The sequence below is a fragment of the Centropristis striata genome, chromosome 9 (genome assembly GCF_030273125.1).
Source record: "Centropristis striata isolate RG_2023a ecotype Rhode Island chromosome 9, C.striata_1.0, whole genome shotgun sequence".
Lineage (NCBI taxonomy): Eukaryota > Metazoa > Chordata > Actinopteri > Perciformes > Serranidae > Centropristis > Centropristis striata.
Genome location: NC_081525.1, coordinates 39,188,092 through 39,214,789, shown reverse-complemented (window position 1 = coordinate 39,214,789; position 26,698 = coordinate 39,188,092). Strand labels below are relative to the sequence as shown.

Below are 26,698 nucleotides of genomic sequence, written 5' to 3'. Positions count from 1 at the left end.
AACTATTGTCCCTTGTTGTGAACCCCAACTTAAAGATATAAGTAACAACAACTCACCAACTTGTTTTTGAGCAGACAACTGGCTTCCTTTGTTGTGCTAACTTACATTATTGCCCTAAATGTCAATAATTTATATTTCCAAGTTTTACCAACTTAAATCACTGTTTTAGGCCAAAAAATACAAGTTGGCTTTTTTGCAGTGTAAGACTCAACAGGTATTCTAGCTGCTTATTGGGGCTGTAATGCTCTTTGTACACAAATGATAATGCTAGAAAAAAGTCAGGGGATCACCAAAGTTATTAGGGTTAATCCCCTGGAGAACATGGATGTCTGTACAAAATTTCATCTCATTCCATCCAATAGTTGTTAAGAAACGTCAATCAAAAACAAAGAAGGGCATTGGGAGAACTTATATTTCCAAGTTTTACCAACTTAAATCACTGTTTTAGGCCAAAAAATACAAGTTGGCTTTTTTGCAGTGCAAGGACGGAGACAGGAGGAGAGAAAAGACGAGTAAAGAACCGGAAAACAGATAAAACCAGAGGAAGTCAACAGACACGGCAGCGTGGTTTAATTGAGGGTGAAAGACTGTGATTTTTACGAAGGGCCCACATAGATCTATGCTGAAAGTAGCTTTGATGAGGAGCCTGGCGGGCACCAAGGACCAGAACATACTGGCAGGTAGACAGGAATGGCTTGGGGGAGTTGGAGGGGCTTTAGCTGGGACTTTGGAGAAAGAGGTGACTGGTCTCTTTCTCACAAGTGTTTCTTTTATGATGGGAAGGTTTAAATAGGGACTAGGGGGACAGCAAGTCTCAGGGGGCAGTTAACAAGCTAAAGAGTGTGAAGTGACTGTCACCCTCTCTGAGCACAAACTCTTCAAACACACTTCCAGCACCAGACAAGCGTGGCCTCAGGGTGGTACTCATAATTGAAAAAAGGACGCTTTTAAAAAGGAGGTAACTGCCACCGTTCACAGCCACACTTGAAAAATTCGGCATTTGACCTCTTTTCTTTCACTTCTTCATTTTTTCTTTTTTAGCAAGAAACAGTAGGGTAGTTGCTAGTTTATTTCATACACTGCAAATAAGCCAACTTGTATTTTTTGGCCTAAAACAGTGATTTAAATTGGTAAAACTTGGAATTATAAATTATTGATATTTAGGGCAATAATGTAAGTTAGCACAACAAAGGAAGCCAGTTGTCTGCTCAAAAACAAGTTGGTGAGTTGTTGTTACTTATATCTTTAAGTTGGGGTTCACAACAAGGGACAATAGTTCTGATAACTCTTATTTCTTTGTTGTGAAATGCGGGAAAGTGGTGAAATTCATTAGCGAAAACGAGCGGCTAACTGATGCTAGTGGCTAACTGATGTTAGCGGCGCTGCTTGTTACAGCTACAAGAGTATCCATTAGCATATCAATGCTAACTCAAAATTGTGGTTGCAACATTAGCTGACATTTCATAGCAGCGTTACAATCGTGCCAATTCGGCACAAGTTAGCAGAAGTAAGGATTAAAAGTTATTACAATGTAAAATTGTAAGTTAGTACAACTTACAGTTGAGTTGACAAAAATCTGAATTCAGAGTTGAGCAAACTCAAAAACAAAACTTAAAATATTTAGTTTAATTGTCCAACTTAAAATTTTATCGAAGTTTGTTGCCTTGAAATACTGAGTTCATCCAACTTTTCTTTTTTTGCAGTGTAGAGCCTGGAGGGAAACAACCAATCAAGCCAGGAGGAGTCTCGAACACATTGTGTCAATAAGTGCTAATGAGCTAACTCCACCATGCTTTCATGCTACACATGATGTCCATACTGAGAATACTGAGCTAGCTTCCTCTTATAGCTAGCTGGTGATGTGTGACTTAGGCTACATTCAAAGTGCAGGCAAATCCAATTTTCTTCTCAAATCAGATCAGATTTTTTTGTCCAGACATAATCTATCTGCATGGGCTGCTGTGGTAATGATGTAGGCATCAGTTAGCATGTGGCTGCGCTTGAAGCATGAGCTAACTAGCTAGCTAACTGGCGAACTGCTAAATGAGAGAGAGAGTAAAAGACAAGTGACAACTTTGTTTTGCTCATTATCTGTAAACTTCTCAAAATGATCCTATACGATCTGAATAGGCCAATAAAAATAATTTTAGCTGGCTGTCTGAACAATGCCATAGTGCCTTAAAGCAATACAAACTTCTCCTGTGAAATCGTACCAGCTCACCAAAGTTACATAGAACAAGAACAGGTGGTTGGGGTGTGAAGTAGGAATAAAAAAAGTGAGCCATCATCGTATTACAAGTCAGTAAACAATCAAAATTATTTTGAAGCTGTAATTAAGTAAAAAAACTTGCATAATGTTGCTTTAATGCTAAGCTAGGCTAACTAGCTCATATTTACAGTACAAATATAAGAGTGGTGTAAATCTTCTTTAACTTGTGGCAAAAAAACAAATAAGCATACTTCCCAAAATGTCAAAGTTCTTTTCAGCTGGTTAAATGTTTTGTTGATAATAATAATATGGCATAATCACAAATGCTTGAAATAAAATAAAAATAAAAAGTCTGGAAGAATGTTGGCCCAGTTGGCCTAATCAGGTTCATTACACAGCTTGTAAAAAACAGACAAGAGTGTGAGAAGTCACAAAAAAGGTGTCCTTCATTTCCGTCCAAAATCTAAATTATTTTGAAGCTGTAATTAAGTAAAAAAAAACTTGCATAATGTTGCTTTAATGCTAAGCTAGGCTAACTAGCTCATATTTACAGTACAAATATAAGAGTGGTGTCAATCTTCTTTAACTTGTGGCAAAAAAACAAATAAGCATACTTCCCAAAATGTCAAAGTTCTTTTCAGCTGGTTAAATGCAGTGGTGGAATGTAACTAAGTACATTTACTCAAGTACTGTACTTAAGTACAATTTTGAGGTATTTGTACTTTACTTGAGTATTTTTATTTTATGTAACTTTATACTTATACTCCACTACATTTTGAGGTAAATATTGTACTTTTTACTCCACTACATTTAGTTGACAGCTTTAGTTACTTTACAGGTTGAGATATAACATAAAATATAAGATCAATTTAAAGTGATTAGACATATTTTTAATTAAACCTCATAACAGTATTTTAAGTAGATACAATGAGTCCTGTCTTTACTGAATTAAAACACTGGTTACATAAAAGGCACATTACAAATAATGTAATAATATATTTAGAATATATAAAACAATCTGATTGGGTCCATTCTGCATAACGAGTACTTTTACTTTTGATACTTTAAGTACATTTTGATGCTGATACTTTTGTACTTTTACTTGAGTAAGTTTTGAATGCAGGACTTTTACTTGTAGTGGAGTAATTTCACAGTGTGGTATTAGTACTTTTATTTAAGTAAGGGATCTGAATACTTCCCCCAACACTGGTTAAATGTTTTGTTAATAATAATATGGCATAATCACAAATGCTTGAAATAAAAAAGTCCGGAAGAATGTTGGCCCAGTTGGCCTAATCAGGTTCATTACACAGCTTGTAAAAAAACAGACAAGAGTGTGAGAAGTCACAAAAAAGGTGTCCTTCATTTCCGTCCTGCTCTCCCAAATGAAACGGCAAAGATCAGAGAGGGTGTTTCATTGAAATATTAACACAGGTGATAAGAAAGTCTCTCATCTGGCTTCATCTGGACTAACTCCGCCAACACTCCTGCAACCTGCTCTGTGTTTCCGACTACTTGGTGATTCAAACCAGCAGCGGTAAAAGAAGAAAAAGGAAAAAGGCTCCCTTAATTTGCCCCATGTGGCCAGAGAGAAGAAAAGAGAGTGAAGGTGTCAAAAAACAGTCTCGTAGCTGGTTCACTGGACAGTAATGGAGCTGATTTGACCGTGGTACAAAATGCTTCAGCGTTCACATTAAAGGGAGACAGCAGAGGTCATGGGATAGAAAAGGGGATGTAAGTCTTCCCAGGTGTCCGTGACCAAAAAAGGAAAGAAAAAGAAAAGAGGATAATAAAAATTCATTTTCATTTCATTTCACCTTTATTTATTCAGGGAGGGCCAATTGAGAGCAAGCTCTCATTTCCAATGGCGCCCAATACAATTTTAACACATTACACTACATATCCATAATAATATATAATCAACAGAAGCACAATAAATTCAATGAGTACATACACATTCAGAAATCATAAGATTAATAAGAATGTCTTTAAAATGATTAAAAGGAATCAGTGTATCCAACTGAAGCTGTCACAGTAAATTATTCCATTTAAAAGGAGCGAAATAAACAAAAGCGAATTTCCCAACCTCCGTTTTAACCCTTTGATGCACAACATGGGTCTAAAGCGACCCGACAGAGTTTTTATGTTCTATATCTTTGCAATAATTCATCATTCAGTATTCCAGGTTTTCCTCAATTAGTTTATTTTTGATCATCATACATCCTAATTTTTATGTTTTCCTTTATTTATTTTGAATAAAATCCCTTTTTCTGTCACTACTCTTCTAATACACAACATGGGTGAAAAATGAGCCATATCCATTTTTTAGCTAAGTAGCTTGTTAAGCTAACTTCTTAGCTAACTTCTTGGCTAAGTATTTAGCTAAGTAGCTTGCTAAGCTAACTACTTAGCTAACTAGTTAGCTTAGCAAGCTACTTAGCCAAGTAGTTAGCTATGTAATAATACAAAAACTTTTTTTCTTCATAAATTATTAGAAGCAAAATGAAAATAATGATCTGTTTTTATCAAAAACAAGATATTTAAACATACGTAGAATATTCAATCATAAAATAAGTTGATATCAAAACAGATACACTCAGCAAGCATTAAATAACAGGGGAAATAAATGCGGGTCCTTTTTTACCCATGTTGTGCATCAAAGGGTTAATAGCAGGGATATTTAGAGCCAGTGGGTTATATGAACGAGTTGAAAAGTTAAAAGATCTGAAGCTCACTAGGCTCGATAAGTAGAATGGTAGTTTTTTTTTTTAGTAGTGCCTTATAAATAAACAATATACAGTGTTGCTCCCTTCTTAGAGCCAGGGAAGTCCAACCACACTGCAAAAAAAGAAAAGTTGGGTGAACTCAAAATTTCAAGGCAACAAACTTCGATAAAATTTTAAGTTGGACAATTAAACTAAATATTTTAAGTTTTGTTTTTTGTTTTTGCTCAACTCTGAATTTCTCTGGCACGATTGTAACGCCGCTATGAATGTCAGCTAATGTTGCGACCACAATTTGAGTTAGCATTGATACGCTAATGGCTACTCTTGTAGCTGTAACAAGCAGCGCCGCTAGCATCAGGTAGCCGCTAGCATCAGGTAGCCGCTAGCATCAGTTAGCCGCTAGCTTTCGCTAATGACCGAAGTTCACAACAAAGAAATAAGAGTTATCAGAACTATTGTCCCTTGTTGTGAACCCCAACTTAAAGATATAAGTAACAACAACTCAGAAACTTGTTTTTGAGCAGACAACTGGCTTCCTTTGTTGTGCTAACTTACATTATTGCCCTAAATGTCAATAATTTATATTTTTTTAAGTTTTACCAACTTAAATCACTGTTTTAGGCCAAAAAATACAAGTTGGCTTTTTTGCAGTGCAACATTGTAATAGATAAAAATCCTCAGGTGGAAAGCAAACTACTTGTTTCTCACAGAATAAAAGTTTTCCCCGAAAGAGAATACAGAGAGAGGACGGAGCTTGATGCAGGCTTGTTTGAAATGGTTATGAATGAGTGCGGTGGCCCCACCCCACCCCCACCCCTCTCTCTCTTTCAACCCCCTAGATGCTGGCCCTGCCCAGGATAAAATGCAGGACAACTCAGCCGGTGCCTCCACAGAAGAGAGGACTGACTGACTGACTGCACACAGCAGAGCGTTGCTGCTTCACTGCCCCGTGCTGGCTGACACACACTTACTGACTGCTGCTCACTCTGACACACAGACACACTCTCACTGCCTCTCTCTCTCTCTCTCTCTGTCTGTCGCAAACACACCGGCTCTCTCCCTCCCATACTCGCTCACTCCCTCTCTTTCTCTCTGTATCACACACTCGCACACACACACACACACACACAAACAAACACGCACGCAGTCAGTCACCAACCCTCATTCAACTCCCTCTCAGCCACGGGTCAGCAGCTCAGACAGCCACCTTGTTCCTATTCAGCTGGAAAGAGTAGAGCATCGCAAGGTGCACACACACACATACTTAAACACACACACACTCACACAAAATATCCACACACACACACATGCGCATCCTCATCCAGCTGAGGACTTTATCTGTGGTACCGGAAAGAAGACCTCAGTCCAAGGAGGAGAACAAACAAGGAGCAACACTAAAGAGGAACTTTTAAAAGGTGGATTCTTAAAAATTTCATGATTTCAAGGATCGGACTAACAGAATCAAACAAAAGGACTCAAGATGACAACTGGAGGAAGTTTGACCAGCCTGTTGCTGTAGGAAAGGCCTGCTGTCAGCCCAAAGTGGAGATTGGTGATCATCTGTGACATCTATAGAGGATTTGCTGCAAGTGCCATTTCCCTCCCTTCTCTCCAGGACTCCCACCCTCTTGTCATCCCTCCACTGGGACATCTCCCCATCATCAGCATGCCTGCAGCTTGCACAAGGTGCACCTTGGGAGTCTGACCCACCATGTGCAGATGGACGCCGTCCGTAGCTCATCTCTGTCCTGAACCTGCCCTCGCCACCGCCACCGCCGCCGCCGCTGCAGCCTCCGCCGGGCGACCTCTCCCCTTACCCAGTGCAGCCTCCCTTTGCCTGGCATGCTTCAGCCTGCTCCTGGTCACTGCTGGCACCGCCACGGGGGCCTGTCCTCCTGGGGTTGGACATGAACCCCTACAGGTGCTGGCGAGCGGCATCAACTGTTCATGGACGTTGGAAAGGCACACTCGCAGTTACAATCACCTAGAGGGCGACGTCCGGCTACGGCGGCTTTACTCCGCCAACAAGTTCTTCCTCTGTATTGATAAAACAGGCAAGGTGGACGGCACTCGGCGGAAAAACTACGCTGACAGTAAGTGCATCTAAGTTATCTATCTGAAATGTGTTGAGTGTCACATAGTACAGGATTCCTTATGACGTTCTCCCTTTTTATTTTTATGGCTGGACTTTCTTATCTGTTCACTTTTTATAGCAGTTCATAGGGATATCCTATGGCTCTGTCACTGCTGAGCTATTTGTGTTGTGTTTAGAGCACGAGAGACGCGTTGCTAGGTAAGAAGGGAATACCCTAGTGTGGATTTAGACTCCTCATGGGACAGCCGGCACAAGAAGGCTGACTTGAGGAGAGACATTGAGCATCAGTTGGCATGCAAACTGGGCTTGAAAAAAAAGCTTCAGTTTCAGTGGGGATTAACTTGTCAAAACTGTGACGAATGTGCATCAATTGTAAGTAGCAGGTGGAAACGGAAACACATTCCTCCGACAAATGCAAACACTGATTCATGTGTGTTGTTCGTAGTTTGACTTTTAAAATTTGTATTAACCCTATAAAGCCAAGTGCATCATATTTGATACACAAGTTTTTGAAACTGAAATCATTAGTGTGATCTTTTTTTCCCTGAAAAACCTTCTTTTCTGAATGTGTTGAAGAAGAAAAAAGAGCAGCAAATTGCACAAAAATACCAGATGTAGCAAAAAAACGATATGCAGGTTCCACTGGTGGATCAGTCATTGCTGCGAGAAAACTTCATATCAGCAGATGTATGATTTTGTGTTATATGGAAAAAAATATATATTGCATGTTTGAGGAAAATGATAAAAGGAAGTCAAAGTCTTAATAGGTTGAAAATGTTTGATTTTATATGGTTTTTTTAGTAAAACAAACTGTGAGCACAAAAAGACCTGATGTATCAAATATGATACAAATTAGAATTCATATATGCCTATTGATATTGGATTTTTTTTTTAATTTACTTATTTGTCAGCAGGTTCATCAAACACTTTTTTCATGGTTCAGGCTTTATAGGGTTAAAAAAAAGATAAATTATTTTAAAAAAGTGCTTTGAAACCTGCATTTGTATTCGTGCTTTACTTACCGTTTGTTGTTTTCCATCAAATGTTCCGACCTTTGTGCACATTGCTGTAAATGTAGAGTTTGTGGTTATTCCTCTCACCCCAAAAAAAAGCCATTAAGCACCTTTTCAGACAGTACAGTTATTCAGCCTGGCGTTTTAGATAGTGGTTCAGAGACACCTGAGAAGAGGACGCTCATACAGCAGCCGTGCCATCAATGGGCGTCTTTCAGATGCTTGACCAGGTCAGATGAGCCGACTCTGGTCATGATCTGACCTCCTTCTCCATTAGTCACTGACTGACTGACTGACTGGATAGCCCTTAGAGACGTTTATGCCTTTGACGGTAATATTTATGTATTTGGTCGTTAATGCCTTTTTATACAAGTGTGTGAGTCAGAGTTTTTCCATACGGCTACTGGGGGCTGGAGCTGCTTCTGCGTCCAGCTAACAGGCCAGCCAGACTGTTGCCACTGTTTCAATAAGCTCCAAGCTGCAGACTGGATGACATTTGTTAACCTGTCGGGATTAGTCATCTGGCAGAATTTTTAAAAAACCACACACACTGGTAGAAATTCAAGTTGAGATGAATTATTACCGTGTTAAATGTGGACCTGTGGGACATTATTCTCTCATATTAGAGGTAATATATGTCAGCTACTATAATAAAATATTACTCCCAAACTTTACTTGAATTTGACACTTCAGAGGTCATGCTGGAAGAGTGGTAGCAATACCAGTTTGGCAACGGGAGGGAGTTTAAACTGAAACAAGTGTTCAGAGAGTTTTTGGAAAGCAGTAAAAGTTACGGCTTGTACGGAGGATTGTAAAGCTTTTTCTTGCCATGTCATTAATGCTTAGGTGGTTGCAGTAGCTCTCTGTGAAAAAGAGCAGTCTCTTTAAATATAATGTCCTCATACACTTTAGCCATCATCCTCTCATTTCCTTTGGTGGAAAGAACGATTCTATCTGCTCGCTCACACAGAGCGAGGGTGTGTACCTGCACGGAGCCAGACCAGCGGTCATGTAGACCTTGTGGTCAGTCTGTGGTTGCGCCTCACAATGGGACAGATCTGGTTTAAGGCCGTTTCGAAGACTCACTGTTGCTGTGTGAGGCTACCGTTACTGCCATCACACAAGGAGGCTTTCAATCAGACTTAAAGCCTCCTGACCCAGACAATTTCTTGATACTGATACGGTGGCCGTGTTATAGATTAGAGTGGCAGGACAAGCAGGAAGTTGTGCATATTTAATGACCGGAGCAGGGACACACATGCTGCAAGTGAGTGCAACATTTGTCTCACACAGGCAAGAGGAAACTTTTTTTAAAGGATTTTATCTAAACACAAACAGTAGCACAGTATAGTCTAGACGGGATTGTCCAAAAAGTGAAAGTGAGGAGCATTTATGGGTCGGGAACTGGCCTACTTTACTTATTTCAAGGGTGCTGGATAAAAAAGAAATGGTTCCCAAGCAAAATTTTGAGTTTTTGACCTTCTCATTTGCATATCAAAATGGCGGCCGTTGGTCGTTGGACCATTTCCCCTTAGTTTTTTTGTAAGTAGGCAATCAAAGATGAGGAAATTAAGTTTCTAGATCTATAGTCTAGAGTCAGAGCAAGGATATAGTGGAGGCTCAGTGTCTTTTTTATGTATGTATATATATATGCAAAATACCGACTTTTAAGGTGAGATTAAGCATTATTTGTGTCATTTTTTTAAGGCCGACATAAATATTCAATCAATATCACTTTTAAATGTTCCAGTTGGTATTTTGCATATATATATATATACATAAAAAAGACACTGAGCCTCCACTATATCCTTGCTCTGACCCTAGACTATAGATCCAGAAACTTAATTTCCTCATCTTGATTGCCTACTTACAAAAAAACTAGGGGACAATGGTCCAACGACCAACGGCCGCCATTTTGATATGCAAATGAGAAGGTCAAAAACTCAAAATTTCGCTTGGGAACCATTTTTTTTTTTAATTCAGCACCCTTGAAATAAGTCCAGAAACTTAATTTCATCATCTTGATTGCCTACTTACAAAAAAACTAAGGGGAAATGGTCCAATGACTGAGCAAGATGGGCAATTTGGTGGCCATTTGATACAAATTAGAAGGTCAAAAACTAAAAATTTCGCTTGGGAACCATTTTTTTTGGACTCAGCACCCTTGAGATATGTAAAGTAGGCCGTTCGGTTCCTGACTTGTACCCATAAATGCTCCTCACTTCTTATAGGAGGCCTTTATTCTGAAATCCGTCCAGACTAGTGCTGTTTGGCCTGTTTTATCATCTCCACAGTCTTTCTTTCTTTGTTTTTTTGCAAGATTAACCTCGCTGAGCTCATTCCCTGTCCCGAGCCTAGCATGCAGCTTCCAGCGAGTGCTGCCCAGCAGTCTGGCCGACCCCTCCTCTGTCCTCTGTGTTGCCCTTACACTCTTGTCGACACAGCTATATTGCCCCGACAGCTCTGCCTGCTACACCCAGGCCCCGGCCCTCACCTCCACCCCACTCAGTTTTTCCAGCCCCGGCTCCCAACTCTCCCTCTCAGGTGCAAAAACAGTTGGAATTAGTCAACAGGCTCTCTGCTAATTGAGGTTGGAAAATATTGTATCAATCCCAGTGGAGCAGGGCCATGGAACAGCTGAGGGAAGAGAAGAGAGGGAGAAAGAGACTGACTTTAGGAGATGAGAGAGCTGGACAGGGTTGAAGTGAGATAGAGAAAAATGCTAAAAACAAATGGTGAATAAATGCATTTTTTGTTTTGCAGTCTTGAATTTCTATTCATGGGGAATAACCTCCTGTGACCCTGCGTCCTCATATGTGGACATTTAATTTTTAGGTTTGCTGGACCTTATACTTAATTTTGCTTAACTATGACCTGTTGTCCTCAGTAGTCAATACATTAATCAGTATAAAAATCAAATGGCAGCATCTTGGTAAAGTCAATCAGCAGCTTATCCCCAGAAAAAAGTGGACCAGGTACAAAAACTGATCTGATTTTATGGCTAAAACTTGTTTATTTGTGCTTAATAATTTTTGTAGTTTGACTATTTTTTAGCAACAGCAACAAGCTACGACACTGCTAATCCGGAAGTACTCATTTGAGAAGGAATAGACTTTTAATATCGTTCTTTAAGTGAGAGGGTGTAAATGTAAAGAAATAAACAGCTTTATAAACTAGTGAATTCATTGTGTTGTACAGTAAAATTAACCCATCATTTTTTTTTTCAAAAACGACTTCCTGTCCTACTGATCCAAAATATCTAGGAGAAACTAACAATATATACAAAACAAAAGCTTGGGTCTCAGGAGGTTAAGCTACTGGTATGACATGCAAAAAAACATTGTGCAGCAGTCATCAGATCAGATTAGATAAGAGATTAAATGCCCTTTGAGCGATGAAATTCAACTCGTTCATCCGCAACAGAGAGGACAGACTGAACACGTATCAGTTCCATCTCCAAAGTGTTCTGAGAAAAATGTCCTGTCTTGTGAGCATACATGCGGAAATACACACAAACATACACTCAAACACACACACACAAACACTAAAGTGTCAGGTATCGGTTGTTTTTTCAGAAGTTGAAAGCTTCAGTGCATTTGTTAATCAAACTAGAGAGATAGAAATCATGACTCAACTATTATCAGACTGCATGCTTTAAATATACATACTCTAAATATAGTTCTACCTTCAACTACATGCCACTATCATCCTAAGTGTCTAAAAATAACTTTAAGCCACAAGAAGAGACAAAGTACAGCTCTGAGGGACAGAAGGGGAGGGCTTCAGCATGTTTTTCTTTTGACCTATGGCATAGCAGAAAATGATCGAGGGGAAAAACACACCCAAGTGTTTACAAAAGCTCCAGAGGCAGGTACGCATCATATCCTGTCCTGGGTCATCGGTCATAGCGTGCTAATTAGACAGAGCAACAGCACAACAGCTGTGTGGGCACGCCCAGCAACCGCTTCATGATCAATTACAAAAGCAAATCATAAAGCTGAGTAGAGTAGTAAGGAATAGAGAGTAGAGTACTGGGGCAAAGTTAATACAAGACAGCACATTTAACCCATAAGAACCCAGACCCAGTTTTCCTTAAAGGAGTAGTTCTCAACCTTTTTGAGTCGCGACCCCCAATTTAACATGCATGTTGTCTGTGACCCCCGCTCACTGAACAGAATTTCACGCGCACAGTTCAGATAAAAAAAAATGACCCAAAAAATACATAAAATTAAGCAAAATAGGACACAAATTGACCAAAAAAGACACAAAATGACCCCAAAAAGATGCAAAATGACCCAAAAAAGAAACAAAATGACGCAAAAAAGACACAAAATGACGCGAAAAAATAAACAAAAGGACCAAAAAATGACACAAATTGTCTAAAAAAAGACACAAATTGACCACAAAATGATCAAAAAAAGACACAGAATGACCAGAAAAGACACAAATTGACCACAAAATGATCAAAAAAGACACAAAATGACCAGAAAAGACACAAAACTACCAAAAAAAGACACAAAATGACCAAAAAAGACCTAAAAACTGACTAAAACACATGAACACTTTAACACAGTGGAGACAGAGCTGACTTCCAAAATGATTTGGCGACCCCCAGAAATCATCTCGCGACCCCAATTGGGGTCCCGACCCCAAGGTTGAGAATAGCTGCTTTAAAGGATGTGTTCTATAAGTGGACCACATAGAACACATTTCTGATGGGTTTTTTTTTAATTCTACCCCTAAATGTCAAAGATCTGTAATGTGACATAAACGTTACAATGGGCATTTATGGTATTTATGTTTCTGATATTTCTTATTTTAAAATAGAAAGAAACTAGATACATTTTCTGCTGACAGAGACACAAATTTACCTTTTTCTTTTGCATCTCCATAACATATATGAAAACTGTGACTTTAATTTGTTCAAGAAATATGGTCAGAACAAGTTAAATGCAATACAGGACACCCTATTAACGGACTGGAATTGTGAAATGGGTTTAAAGTTAGCCTAATAACAAAAAATAAGCTTTTTGAAATTAGCTACTTTTTTACATTTCTGTTTCCAGTCACAGCTACATTTTAGAGAAGTCACTTCCTGTTAAAGTCATATGACCACCTCACCATGGTGTTGAGTATGTGTCACTTAGGGATTTAATGAGTTAAAGTGAAGCATAAAGCTGAATATTGGAGATTCTAGAAGATTTAAAGTGTTTGTTCCACGGGTGTCACCATAGGTTCTTATGGGTTAAATTGTATGGGTTTAATTACAAGGTCGGGTCACGCTTAATAATAAGGTCCTTAATAACCATTAATTAACAAGTAATAAGGCATTGTTCTCGCTTTAGATCCGGTAGTTGCAAAAAGCATAGTTAACTTATAGTTAACTTATAATAGATGAGCAATAAAGTACACTACTGGTCAAAAGTTTTAGAACACCCCAATTTTTCCAGTTTTTTATTGAAATTCAAGCAGTTCAAGTCAAATGAACAGTCATTTTGTGTCTTTTTTGGTCATTTTGTGTCTTTTTTAAGTCATTTTGTGTCTTTTGGTGTCTTTTTTTGGTCATTTTGTGTCTTTTTTTTTGGTCATTTTGTGGCTTTTTTGGTCATTTTGTGTCTTTTTTAAGTCATTTTGTGTCTTTTGGTGTCTTTTTTGTCATTTTGTGTCTTTTTTTGGTGTCTTTTTTTTGTCATTTTGTGTCTTTTTTTGGTCATTTTGTGTCTTTTTGTGGCTTTTTTGGTCATTTTGCGTCTTTTTTTAAGTCATTTTGTGTCTTTTGGTGTCTTTTTTTTGTCATTTTGTGTCTTTTTTTTGTCATTTTGTGTCTTTTTTTAGTCCTTTAGTCCAACATAAAATGTGATTTTGAATCTTTTTTTTACTTTCAAAACACTATCATGCTCAATAAAGAATTTTAAATGTTGCAAATGTGCATTAATTTCAGAGTACACTGAGATATTAAATTGCATCATTTTCAATTAAATTCTGGAAAAGTTGGTGTGTTCTAAAACTTTTGACCAGTAGTGTATATTTTAATATCAATAAGCAAACAAAATAAGATTAATAAAGGCATGGCAAAGACATAATGGGTGTTTGTAATGCCATTATTAACACTTATATAAGCTTATAAACACACAATAATGTTAATAAGCATCTTGTAAGGACTTACAAGGGCCTTATTACTTGTTAATTAACGGTTATTACAAGGACCTTATTATAAAGCTTTACCCAAGGTTGTTTTCTATTCATCCCTCTCATTCTGTTTTACAAATTCAAATAAAATACAAATGGGTTTTTTTTTTTTTGCCAAGCCACACTGTTGAACCAACTTAATTGAATTGTTTCATTTGGTAACACCTAAAGTAATTAAGTTCTTTCAAATTAATTTAATAAGTTAGATTAACACAATTGATTTTAAATTAATTTGAAAGAACTTAATTCATTTAGGTCAGGGGTCTCAAAGTCGCGGCCCGCGGGCCAATTGTGGCCCTCGTGACGATATTTTGTGGCCCTCACCTTAATATGAAAGTTTAATGTGAGTTTTATATGAATGGCACTTTACCGTGTTGTGTGTGGAATGTTATGTAATGTAATTTTGTGTCTTTTTTTTTTTTATTTTGTGTCTTTTTTTTTTTATTTTTTTTTTTAAGGAATTTTGTGTCTTTTTCTAATAATGTTGTGTCTTTTTTTTGTAATTTAGTGTATTTTGGGGGTCATTTTGTGTCTTTTTAAAGTAATTTAGTGTTTTTTCAGTAATTTTGTGTCTTTTTTTTAGTAATTTTGTGTCTCTTTTTTTTTATTTTGTGTCTTTTTTTTTTAATTATTTTTTTAAGGAATTTTGTGTCTTTTATAATAATGTTGTGTCTTTTTTTTTTTGTAATTTAGTGTATTTTGGGGGTCATTTTGTGTCTTTTTAAAGTAATTTAGTGTTTTTTCAGTAATTTTGTGTCTTTTTTTAGTAATTTTGTGTCTCTTTTTTTTTATTTTGTGTCTTTTTTTTAATTATTTTTTTAAGGAATTTTGTGTCTTTTTCTAATAATGTGTCTTTTTTTGTAATTTAGTGTATTTTGGGGGTCATTTTGTGTCTTTTTAAAGTAATTTAGTGTTTTTTCAGTAATTTTGTGTCTTTTTTTTAGTAATTTTGTGTCTTTTTTTTGGTCATTTTGATACTGCCTCCAGCGGCCCCCAGGTAATTTGAGTTTGAGACCCCTGATTTAGGTGTTACCAAATGAAACAATTCAATTAAATTGGTTCTTTTTTCAGTGCACAAGTCACTGCTCTCAGGCTCGCTCCATTCTGCCGCTACAGTTCTCACATTTAGGGTGTGTTGTGTTTACTAAATTTCCCTTGGTGTGCAACATCTTGCTGTTTGATGTGAGAGTTTTCCTAGTTCATGAGTGTGTTTGACTTGGAAGGGACCCATGGGAAGAAAATCTTCCACCCTGCTGAAATATGTTGTGGAAATTATTCAAACTTGTTTTAGACAGGGGAAACTGTCACCTGCCAAGGAGAGACTGACTTGAATTTGAAAATGGGAAAAGACAAGACGGGTGCTGCAAACAGATGCCGACCACTAGAATCCCATCTAAAGGTTCACCAGTTAGACGGCAGTAGCAGCGATAAAAGGTTTGAAAAGAGAAAATGAGAGACAATTCTTCATATTAAAAAATCTTACCATTATGTACGACAAGCGAGCAGTTATATACGGTAAATTGTAATTGCAAAACTTATTTTAGCCACCTCAAAATATCTGTGTAATTTATGTTTAGTAAATAAAACCTCCCGTAATAAAGTTTCCACCACCTTGTCAAAGCCAACAAAGTCATTTCAAAGTCCTTTTTTCCTAACCTTACACAAGTAGTTTTGGTGCCAAAACCAAAAACCAAATCCAAAGTAAATTGTTCTGTTTCACAACACTAACCTGTTTAGTATATTGTAGGATATTATCTGAATTCATGTGGATTACTTTTCTTAAGGAATATGAACTAATTCACGAGAATACGTTGAATACACTGTAAAAAAATGTCTGTAGATTTTACGGTGAAAACTGCTAACTGCTAACTGAAACTGAAACTGAAAACCATGACAGTAAAAGACCGTAAAATGATAAATGTGTTAATTCAGTTTCAGTAACAATGAAACACTGTAAATGTATATATCAGCCAAAACAGTATTATTTTACATTTTAAAAAAATACATTACTCCACTGTAAAATACACTGGCACTGTTTTTGTAGGAAAAAAATATACTGTAATATATATACAAGCCATAATTTTTGCATTGATTTTTTGTAAAAACACTTTTTCTAACTGTTAAATGCAAACACCATCTCTAACAGAAATATACTGTAATATATAATGGTAAAATCTTTAATTCATGCGGCATTTATAAAGTATTTTCTTGTCTTTCTTGTGTTATATGGCAGAACAGCGTTTCTTTTGATGGAAAAACTTTTTATTTTGACAAAAACAGTAATTTTACCACACAGAACATTTGTTGCAGTTGTTGCTCCAGCTCTGCCTCGATTGGTTTTTTATTATTTTGTGACTTTGGTGAATTCAAACTAACTGTTGAGTTTCACAATAACACAAATAAACTAAATGATTGAGGCAGCAATAGACTATGACTCTTGTGTTCTGTGAGGTAAAATTACTGTTTTTGTCAAATCAAATCAAATCAAATCAAACTTTATTTATATAGCGCTTTTCATACATAGAAATGTAACACAAAGTGCTTTACAAAAAAAATAATAAGAATTAAAAACAGACAATAAAGTCAGTGTCAGTGGAGTATGTTTTTTTTTAATTTGTTTCCCTTGCGTAAACTTACACAGGGCTGTTTGACTGCAAGGTGAAGCAGTGGAAATATTTTGAATATTGCATAAATTTAAACTGATATTGATTTTTTTTTAAAATATGTTGTGCTGCTGCTCCCAGCAGTACTTTGCTGAGCTTTTTTGTTGGTATTCCAACCACTACATACTGTAGTAATACACTGACTATGGATAAGGACCTCATATGACTCAATTTCAATAAACTAAACCTTTAAGCACTCATCATTGTAATATTCTAAAAAATTACACACTTAATATTATTTCAATCAGAGGACATGTATTCATATAAAGTCATATTCTTTTGAAATTAACATAAAGTCCGAGAACACCACTATCCTCCATCATCACCTCGTGTTATCTAGGCCAGCTATTCTCAACCTGGGGGTAGGGATCCCAAATGGGGTCGCGAGATGATTTCTGGGGGTCGGCAAATCATTTTGGAAGTCAGCTCTGTCTCCACTGTGTTAAAGTGTTCATGTATTTTAGTCTTTTTGGTCATTTTGTGTCGTTTTTTTTGTCATTTTGTGTCTTTTTTTTGTCATTTTGTGTCTTTTTTTGATCATTTTGTGGTCCATTTGTGACTTTTTTGGTCATTTTGTTTTGTTTTTGGTCATTTTGTGTCTTTTTTAAAGTTATTTTGTGTCTTTTTTTAGTTATTTTGTGTCTTTTTTAGTTCTTATGTTTCCTTTTTGGGTCATTTTGTGTCTTTTTTGGTCATTTTGTGTCTTTTTTGATCATTTTGTGGTCAATGTGTGTCTGTTTTGGGCATTTTGACTCCTTTTTTAGGTAATTTTGTTTCTTTTTTGGGTGATCTGAACTGTGCGTGTGAGATTCATTTTGTGTCTTTTTTGGTCATTTTGTGTCTTTTTTTGGGGCATTTTGTGTCTTTTTTTGGTCAGTTTGGGTCTTTTTTGGTCATCTTTGTCTTTTTTGATCATTTTGATGTCAATTTTTGTCTTTTTTGGTCATTTTGTTTCCTTTTTTTGGTCATTTTGTTTCTTTTTTGGGTGATCTGAACTGTGCGTGTGAGATTGTGTTCAGTGAGCGGGGGTCACAGACAACATGCATGTTAAATTGGGAGTCGCGACTCAAAAAGGTTGAGAACTAACTGATCTAGGCTACAAATCAGGGACAATAGCATACACATGCCAAAGAGACAGACATTACAAAAGGTCTGTTCTGCGCTGTGAGCCGTTTTAAAGGTGTAAGAAGTTTCATTCTACATCCGTACCATGACTCACCATTAATTCTGATGGAGCTCAGACGAGGACGTGTGACTGGATCAACAGCACCAACAGGCTGGAGGGGCTAAAGAGGGAAGCACCTGGCCGAAGGAAGTGCTTTGGTGTTTTGAATCGGGAGAATACACATGTTAATGAGGCTAGAGAAGGGCTGGGGCGTGCTCTGCTCAGTATTGAGGTGGAAATTAAAGGCTAGAGGAGTGCTGGAGCGTTTCCCGTTGCTCATTAGGCATTATGTAAGGTTTCCTCTGGGTCGTCTCAACTGAGAGGGAATTCGTGGACATTTTGGATGCCAACAGGAGGGTAAAATCCCACGAATCATGCATTTATTATCCCCTCAATCAGGACAGTGCCTGGCCTCAGTCTGCTGGAGACAAAAATGTCTGTTCCTTGTATTAAAAGGGCCAAAAGCTAAATAAAACATCACTGGCAACCAGTGGTGGAAAGTAACTAAGTACATTTACTCAAGTACTGTACTTAAGTGCAATTTTGAGGTACTTTTACATTACTTGAGTATTTCTATTTTATGTGACTTTATACTTCTACTCCACTACATTTTTAGGCAAATATTGTACTTTTTACTCCACTACATTTAGCTGACAGCTTTAGTTACTTTTCAGGTCGAAATTTAACATAAAAAACATGATAAATTTAGAATGGTTACACACTTTTATAAATTAAACCACAAAAAAGTACACCTACCTATCAGTAAAACGCTGCTTACATGAATGCATCAATAATAATAATCCAGTAATATATATTTTTTTGGGAATATATAAAACAACCTGAGTGGGGGCATTCTGCATAATAAGTACTTTTGATATTTTAAGTATATTCTGATGTTGATACTTTTGTACTTTTACTTAAGTAACTTTTAAATGCAGGACTTTTACTTGTAGTCAGTGGTGGAAAGTAACTAAGTACATTTACTCAAGTACTGTACTTAAGTGCAATTTTGAGGTACTTTTACATTACTTGAGTATTTCTATTTTACGTGACTTTATACTTTTACTCCACTACATTTTTAGGCAAATATTGTACTTTTTACTCCACTACATTTAGCTGACAGCTTTAGTTACTTTTCAGGTCGAAATTTAACATAAAAACTTAAAAAATGTAAAGTCATGAGACATTTTTTTTAAGTTAAACCTCACAACAGTATATTAAGTGGTTAAAATCAGCCCCATTTAAAAAAAAAAAAAGAAAGCACTACTTGCATAAATGCATCAATACAAATAATCTAATAATATATTAGATAATACATTACAATGAGTGGGGGCGTGCTGCATAACGAGTACTTTTACTTTTGATACTTTAAGTACATTTTGATGCTGATACTTTTGTACTTTTACTTCAGTAAGTTTTGAATGCAGGACTTTTACTTGTAGTGGAGTCATTTCACAGTGTGGTATTAGTACTTTTACTTAAGTAAAGGATCTGAATACTTGTTCCACCACTGCTGGCAACACACATGCATGTTGAAAACGCATGTTAAATCTCTCGAAACACTCACACACACACACACTCACACACACACACACACACACACACACACACACACACTATATCACTGTCCTGGGAACATTGCAGGACAAGAGTGTCAGTGTCACCCTAATTAGCCGAGGATCCCTGGTTTCTGCCACCAGGGTTTGATATCATGAATGGGCTCGAGAAATGTAGCAATTAGTAGCTAACAACCTTTAGCAGTCTGGCTCCGGCTCCTCTCTGGGATTTACTGGGTTCATCAGCAGGTTTATAGAGTCTGACTTTGGCTCCAGCAGCCAATTCCTTTATAGCATCCCACAGCTCTGGACATCCTGTGGGTGTGAAGGGAACACAAAAGAGACGACTTCACAGTGCCAGTAACCAGCTGCTTGGATCTTAAAGCCATTGATAAAAGATGTTTGCACTGATGTCCTGAAAAGCTTCTTAAAAACGGAGAATGACACTGAATACAAGGTTCAAGTATATCCATTTCTAAATACTTGACGGAAGAAATAGTGCAGCCTGTTCTCATGAACGGTTCGTATGAGTTCCTACGAAAAGTAATGCAATAAAATGTCAGCAAAACGTGAGCAAACTACACTACTGGTCAAAAGTTTTAGAACACACCAACTTTTACAGAATTTAATTGAAAATGATGCAGTTTAATGTCTCAGTGTACTCTGAAATTAATGCACATTTGCAACATTTAAAATTCTTTATTGAGCATGATAGTGTTTTGAAAATAAAAAAAAGATTCAAAATCACATTTTATGTTGAACTAAAGGACTAAAAAAAGACACAAAATGACCAAAAACAGACACAAAATGACAAAAAAAAACACCAAAAGACACAAAAAGACTTACAAAGACATGAAAAGAATTCAAAAATAAAAAAGACTAAAGAATAAAAAGACTCCATAGAGTTAAGTTGTTAACCCATTTCTTGTTCCCTGAAAAAGGCCTACTTGTATAATTCTGAAATGTACATTATTTTTCAGTTTTGGTTAAGCTTACCTTTTTTTATTTACCTCTGGCAGTTCACCACTTACCTTTGTACCCTTTCAAGCTGTTCATTTGACTTGAACTGCTTGAATTTCAATAAAAAACTGGAAAAATTAGGGTTATAATTACACTTTAATAAACCTAGCCCTGTCCTTTTTTCCTAACCTTACACAAGTAGTTTTGGTGCCAAAACCAAAAACCAAATCCAAAGTAAATTGTTCTGTTTCACAACACTAACATGTTTAGTATATTGCAGGATATTATATGAATACATGTGGATTATTTTTCTTAAGGAATACGAACTAATTCACGAGAATACGTTGAATACACTGTAAAAAATGTCAAACTGCTAACTGCTAACTGAAACTGAAAACCATGACAGTAAAAGACCGTAAAATGATAAATGGGTTAATTCAGTTTCAGTAACAATGAAACACTGTAAATGTACATATCAGCCAAAACAGTATTATTTTACATTTGAAAAAAATACATTACTCCACTGTAAAATACACTGGCACTGTTTTTGTAGGAAAAAAATATACTGTAATATATATACAAGCCATAATTTTTGCATTCATTTTTTGTAAAAACACTTTTTCTAACTGTTAAATGCAAACACCATATCTCAAACAGAAATATACTGTAAAATATAATGGTAAAATCTTTAATTCATGCGGCATTTATAACGTATTTTCTTGTTAGTTATATGGCAGAACAGTGTTTCTTTTGATGGAAAAACTTTTTATTTTTTACGGTAAAATATGGAATAAAATGGCTAAAATCTTAAACGTGAAATCAACAGTGCTAATATAATTTTACCCTAATATTACAAAAAGTTGCAAAAGTCGTATTTATTACGGTAAAGTTCTGGCAACGACAGCTGCCGGTTTTTTTACCGTAAAAACAACAGGCTTTTTTTTTTACAGTGTACACTGTAAAAAATATTTGTAGAAATGACAGTAAAACACTGTCAAATTGCATCAGAAATAGGGCGTAAAATAAGAAATTGCAAATCACCATAATAGACACTTTTAATTACCGTAAATCAAGGAATAGTAAAAAACTTTTGAAAATACAGTTTCACTGTAAAAATATAAAAAAATTACTGTAAAATTACTGTAGAAATACCATATTGTCACAAGGACACAATTACCCTAAAAATAAAGAGACTATTCAGTCTAAATTACAGTAGAAAACCCACTCACTGTAATTTTTACAGTGAAGTTCTGGCAACCACACACTGTAAAACTTTTTACTGTAAAATTACAGTAAATTACTGGCAGCAGTTTCGCCAGTAAGTTACTGTAAAATTTACAGTACCTCTACTGTATTATAGAAATACAGGTTAATTTACTGACAAACTGACTCGAAACAAAGAAAAAAAATAGCGTGACGTTTAAATGTTTAATTCTAAATTATGTTACAACTAATCCATGAAAACGCTATATTAGTATTACTTGAAAAACAACACATTGTGATTATTTCAGCCCAGACAAAAATGGAATAAAACTTTTCTTCTTTTCGAAAATAACGGCTTTATTTTCCCGACATGCTCAGCTGAAAACAGTAAATTCCTAAAAAAAATATCATTTTGACTGTTGGAATGCCTGAGCAATCATGATAACTCCCACAATGCATTGCTTTCACAGTAATATACTGTACAATCATAATACAGCAAGTTACTGTTAGAATTTGACTGTAAATTTACAGCAAAGTCTTACAGTGCAGCTGCCGGTTTTTTTACCGTAAAAACAACAGGGTTTTTTTTACAGTGTACACTGTAAAAAATATTTGTAGAAATTACAGTAAAACACTGTCAAATTGCATCAGAAATAGGGCGTAAAATAAGAAATTGCAAATCACCATAAAAGACATTTTTAATTACCGTAAATCAAGGAATAGTAAAACACTTTTGAAAATACAGTTTCACTGTAAAAATATAAAAAAATTCATGTAAAATTACTGGAGAAATACCATATTGTCACAAGGACACAATTACCCTAAAAATAAAGAGAATATTCAGTCTAAATTACAGTAGAAAACCCACTCACTGTCATTTTTACAGTGAAGTTCTGGCAACCACAGCTGCCGGTTTTTTACCGTAAAAACAACAGATTTTTTTTTACAGTGTAGTTTGAATGTCAGAAAATGATTAAAAGAGTGTAATAAAGCAAGACTGACTATTTAAATATTCTTCAGGCCAGAACAAATAACCATTATACTTCAATTTTCCGTCTTCTTCCCATGAGCATCTGCTGCCATCCAACAAGCTACTCCCTCCATGATTTAGTTGCCTTATACATCATTGTAATGAGCCACAATTCATTACAGTATGGCAATGCAATATTAAAAATGGTCACAGCCAGTACTAGCTTTTTAAAATGGCCTTTTTCCTCAATGAGAACACATTAGCACTGTTATTACTGTGTGTTTTTTTTTTTTTTTTCAAAGGTGTAAAATGAGTATTAATTAGATCAGATGGGAACAGTCGGCCAGCGAGTCTTACTCATGCAACACCACATGTTTGAAATCATTCGTCAAAAAGAAAAATTCCCACTAAGGAGCAGCCGCCACTCACATCTTGGACACCACACACACACACACACATACACACACACTGACGTAATGAGCTCATTGAGTCTGGGGAGACAGGTCTTGCCTTAACCTTAGATAGACCAAGACAGATTAATGGTTTTGTTTTGACCCTTCCAATAAAGCCTCTCACCTCCCTGCTTGAACTGAGCCAGACATCATGTCTTGGAAGGCGTTTAACCACTGGCCCAGGAATAAAGAGAGTGAAAGAGAACCCCTGGTAGAAGAGGGGAAAAAAACAACTTGGCATCCCTCAATACAGCTACGGCTGACTGGATAAAGCTACAGGAGTTTAAAGGTGTTCAGATTTAACCTAAAATCACAGGGACCCTGGGACTAGGAAGCAATAATAGCAGGAATGTAATGCACCTGTTGCCCTGCAGACAGATATCCCTCCCTGTAGGATTTGCTGCAGATCATAAAGGAAGCAATAACAAGCAGTAAAATCAGCCGCTTCTTTCTCATGCACAGCAAAATCTGTGTTTGAGTGTTAATTCAACTCAAAGAGTGTTAAATTTAACACAAAAACACAAATTTAACAGCAATAACAAGCAGTAAAATCTGCCGCTTCTTTCTCATACACAGCAAAATCTGTGTTTGAGTGTTAATTCAACTCAAAGAGTGTTAAATTTAACACTTTTTCTGAGTTTATATAGTTCTCACGGATTCTGAGTTGAAATATTAACACTGTTGAAAAGTGTTAATATTTTAACTCTTTAATAGTGTTAAATATTAGCATATTAGCATTTCTTTTGATGGAAAAACTTTATTTTTTAATGGTAAAATATGGAATAAAATGGCAATCTTAAACGTGAAATCAACAGAAATCAAAAAGTTGCACCGTATTTATTACGGTAAAGATCATAAAGGAAGCAATAACAAGCAGTAAAATCAGCCGCTTCTTTCTCATGCACAGCAAAATCTGTGTAAGAGAGTGTTAATTCAACTCAAAGAGTGTTAAATTTAACACAAAAACACAAATTTAACAGCAATAACAAGCAGTAAAATCAGCCGCTTCTTTCTCATACACAGCAAAAGTGTTAATTCAACTCAAAGAGTGTTAAATTTAACACTTTTTCTGAGTTTATATAGTTCTCACGGATTCTGAGTTGAAATTACACTTTGAAAAGTGTTAATATTTTAACTCTTTAATAGTGTTAAATATTAGCATATTAGCATTTCTTTTGATGGAAAAACTTTATTTTTTAATGGTAAAATATGGAATAAAATGGCAATCTTAAACGTGAAATCAACAGAAATCAAAAAGTTGCACCGTATTTATTACGGTAAAGATCATAAAGGAAGCAATAACAAGCAGTAAAATCAGCCGCTTCTTTCTCATACACTGCAAAATCTAGAGTGTTAACCCTATAAAGCCAAGTGTATCATATTTGATACACACGTTTTTGAGAACTCTACATCATCAGTGTGATATTTTTTTCCTGAAAAACCTGACATGTATTGAAAAAAACAACAACTGAGCAACAAATTGCATAAAAATACAAGATATAGCAAAAATTATATGCAGGTTCCACTGGTGGATCAGTCATTGCTGCGTGAAAACTTCATATAAGCAGATGTATGATGTTGTGTTATATGGAAAAAAATATTTTGCATGTTTGAGGAAAATGTTAAAAGAAAGTAAAGCCTTAAAAGGTTAAAAATGTTGGGTTTTATATGTTTTTGTTAGGTCAAGAAAAACAAACTGTGAGCAACAAATTGCACAAAAAGAACTGATGTATCAAATATGATACAAATTAGAATCATATATCCCTATTGTTTTGGGATTTTTTTTTAAATGATCTGTCAGCAGGTTCAATAAACACTCAAGTTTAAAAAAAAATAAATTCTAGCAATTATTTAATGGTTCAGGCTTTATAGGGTTAAATTTAACACTTTTTCTGAGTTTATATAGTTCTCACGGATTCTGAGTTGAGATTACACTTTGAAAAGTGTTAATATTTTAACTCTTTAATAGTGTTAAATATTAGCATATTAGCATTTCTTTTGATGGAAAAACTTTATTTTTTAATGGTAAAATATGGAATAAAATGGCAATCTTAAACGTGAAATCAACAGTGCTTATATCATTTTACCGTAATATTACAAAAAGTTGCACCGTATTTATTACGGTAAAGATCATAAAGGAAGCAAAAACAAGCAGTAAAATCAGCCGCTTCTTTCTCAGACACAGCAAAATCTGTGTTTGAGTGTTAATTCAACTCAAAGAGTGTTAAATTTAACACTTTTTCTGAGTTTATATAGTTCTCACGGATTCTGAGTTGAAATTACACTTTGAAAAGTGTTAATATTTTAACTCTTTAATAGTGTTAAATATTGGACACGCTTGGTGTTGTTTTATGACACCACATAAATGCACTTTTAACTCGAAATCGTGTTATTCCCTTTCACTGTGAACTAAATAGTAACAAAAGAACTAAAAAAAGACACAAAAGAACTAAAAAAAAGACACAAAATAACTTAAAAAAAGACACAAAATGACCAAAAACAAAACAAAATGACCCAAAAAGTCACAAATGGACCACAAAATGATCAAAAAAAGACACAAAATGACCAAAAACAAAACAAAATGACCAAAAACAAAACAAAATGACCCAAAAAGTCACAAATGGACCACAAAATGATCAAAAAAAGACACAATGACCAACTGTACTATTTCCATATATGAAGCTGTACCCATTTCTCTTTGTACATTTATTTCTAGACGCATATCTTTCACTATCGTCAAAATGCCCAAATATGACACACATTGACCACAAAATTATCAAAAAAGACACAAAATGACCAAAAAGACACAAAATGACCCAAAAAGGAAACAAAAGAACTAAAAAAAGACACAAAATAACTTAAAAAAAGACACAAAATGACCAAAAACAAAACAAAATGACCCAAAAAGGAAACAAAAGAACTAAAAAAAGACACAAAATAACTTAAAAAAAGACACAAAATGACCAAAAACAAAACAAAATAACCCAAAAAGTCACAAATGGACCACAAAATGATAAAAAAAGACACAAAATGACCAAAAAAGACACAAAATGACCCAAAAAGGAAACAAAAGAACTAAAAAAAGACACAAAATAACTTAAAAAAAGACACAAAATGACCAATCGTGAAGTTTAAAACAGTTTATCTCAAGTTGTACCTCAAACTGAACATTTCAAAAATCAAATTAGATTTATAATTAGCTTTGTCTTGGGCTAAGTTGACATTTTCATGAAAGCAAACAAATGATCAGTATGATTTTGTTGCATTAAGTCTACAACCTTTGCACTAAAGCTGCTGTGCCTTGAAGACTGAAGCAGAGAAGTCCCTGCCTGGACTGAATAACTGTTTAAAAAAATGCATTTCCTGTGTTACTTTGACACATTAAAGTGTATTTTTAACCCTAAAATCATGTTATTTCCGTTCACTCGTGTGATAATTAATATTAATTGTTTTGTTTTACGATACATTAAAAGTGCATTCTGTCTTTAGCCGAACGT

General features: G+C 35.7%; 1 protein-coding gene across 1 annotated transcript in view; it reads left to right on the top strand.

Annotated features, from left to right (window-relative positions):
- The first annotated feature begins 6,156 nt into the window (after positions 1 to 6,156).
- The window catches only part of fgf22 (fibroblast growth factor 22), a 60,526-nt gene continuing 39,984 nt past the window's right edge, over positions 6,157 to 26,698 (top strand). The window contains exon 1 of the mRNA XM_059342033.1: positions 6,157 to 7,028. Within this exon, the coding sequence (XP_059198016.1) occupies positions 6,647 to 7,028 (382 nt within the window). The 5' untranslated portion in view covers positions 6,157 to 6,646. The remainder of the gene's footprint in view (positions 7,029 to 26,698) is intronic.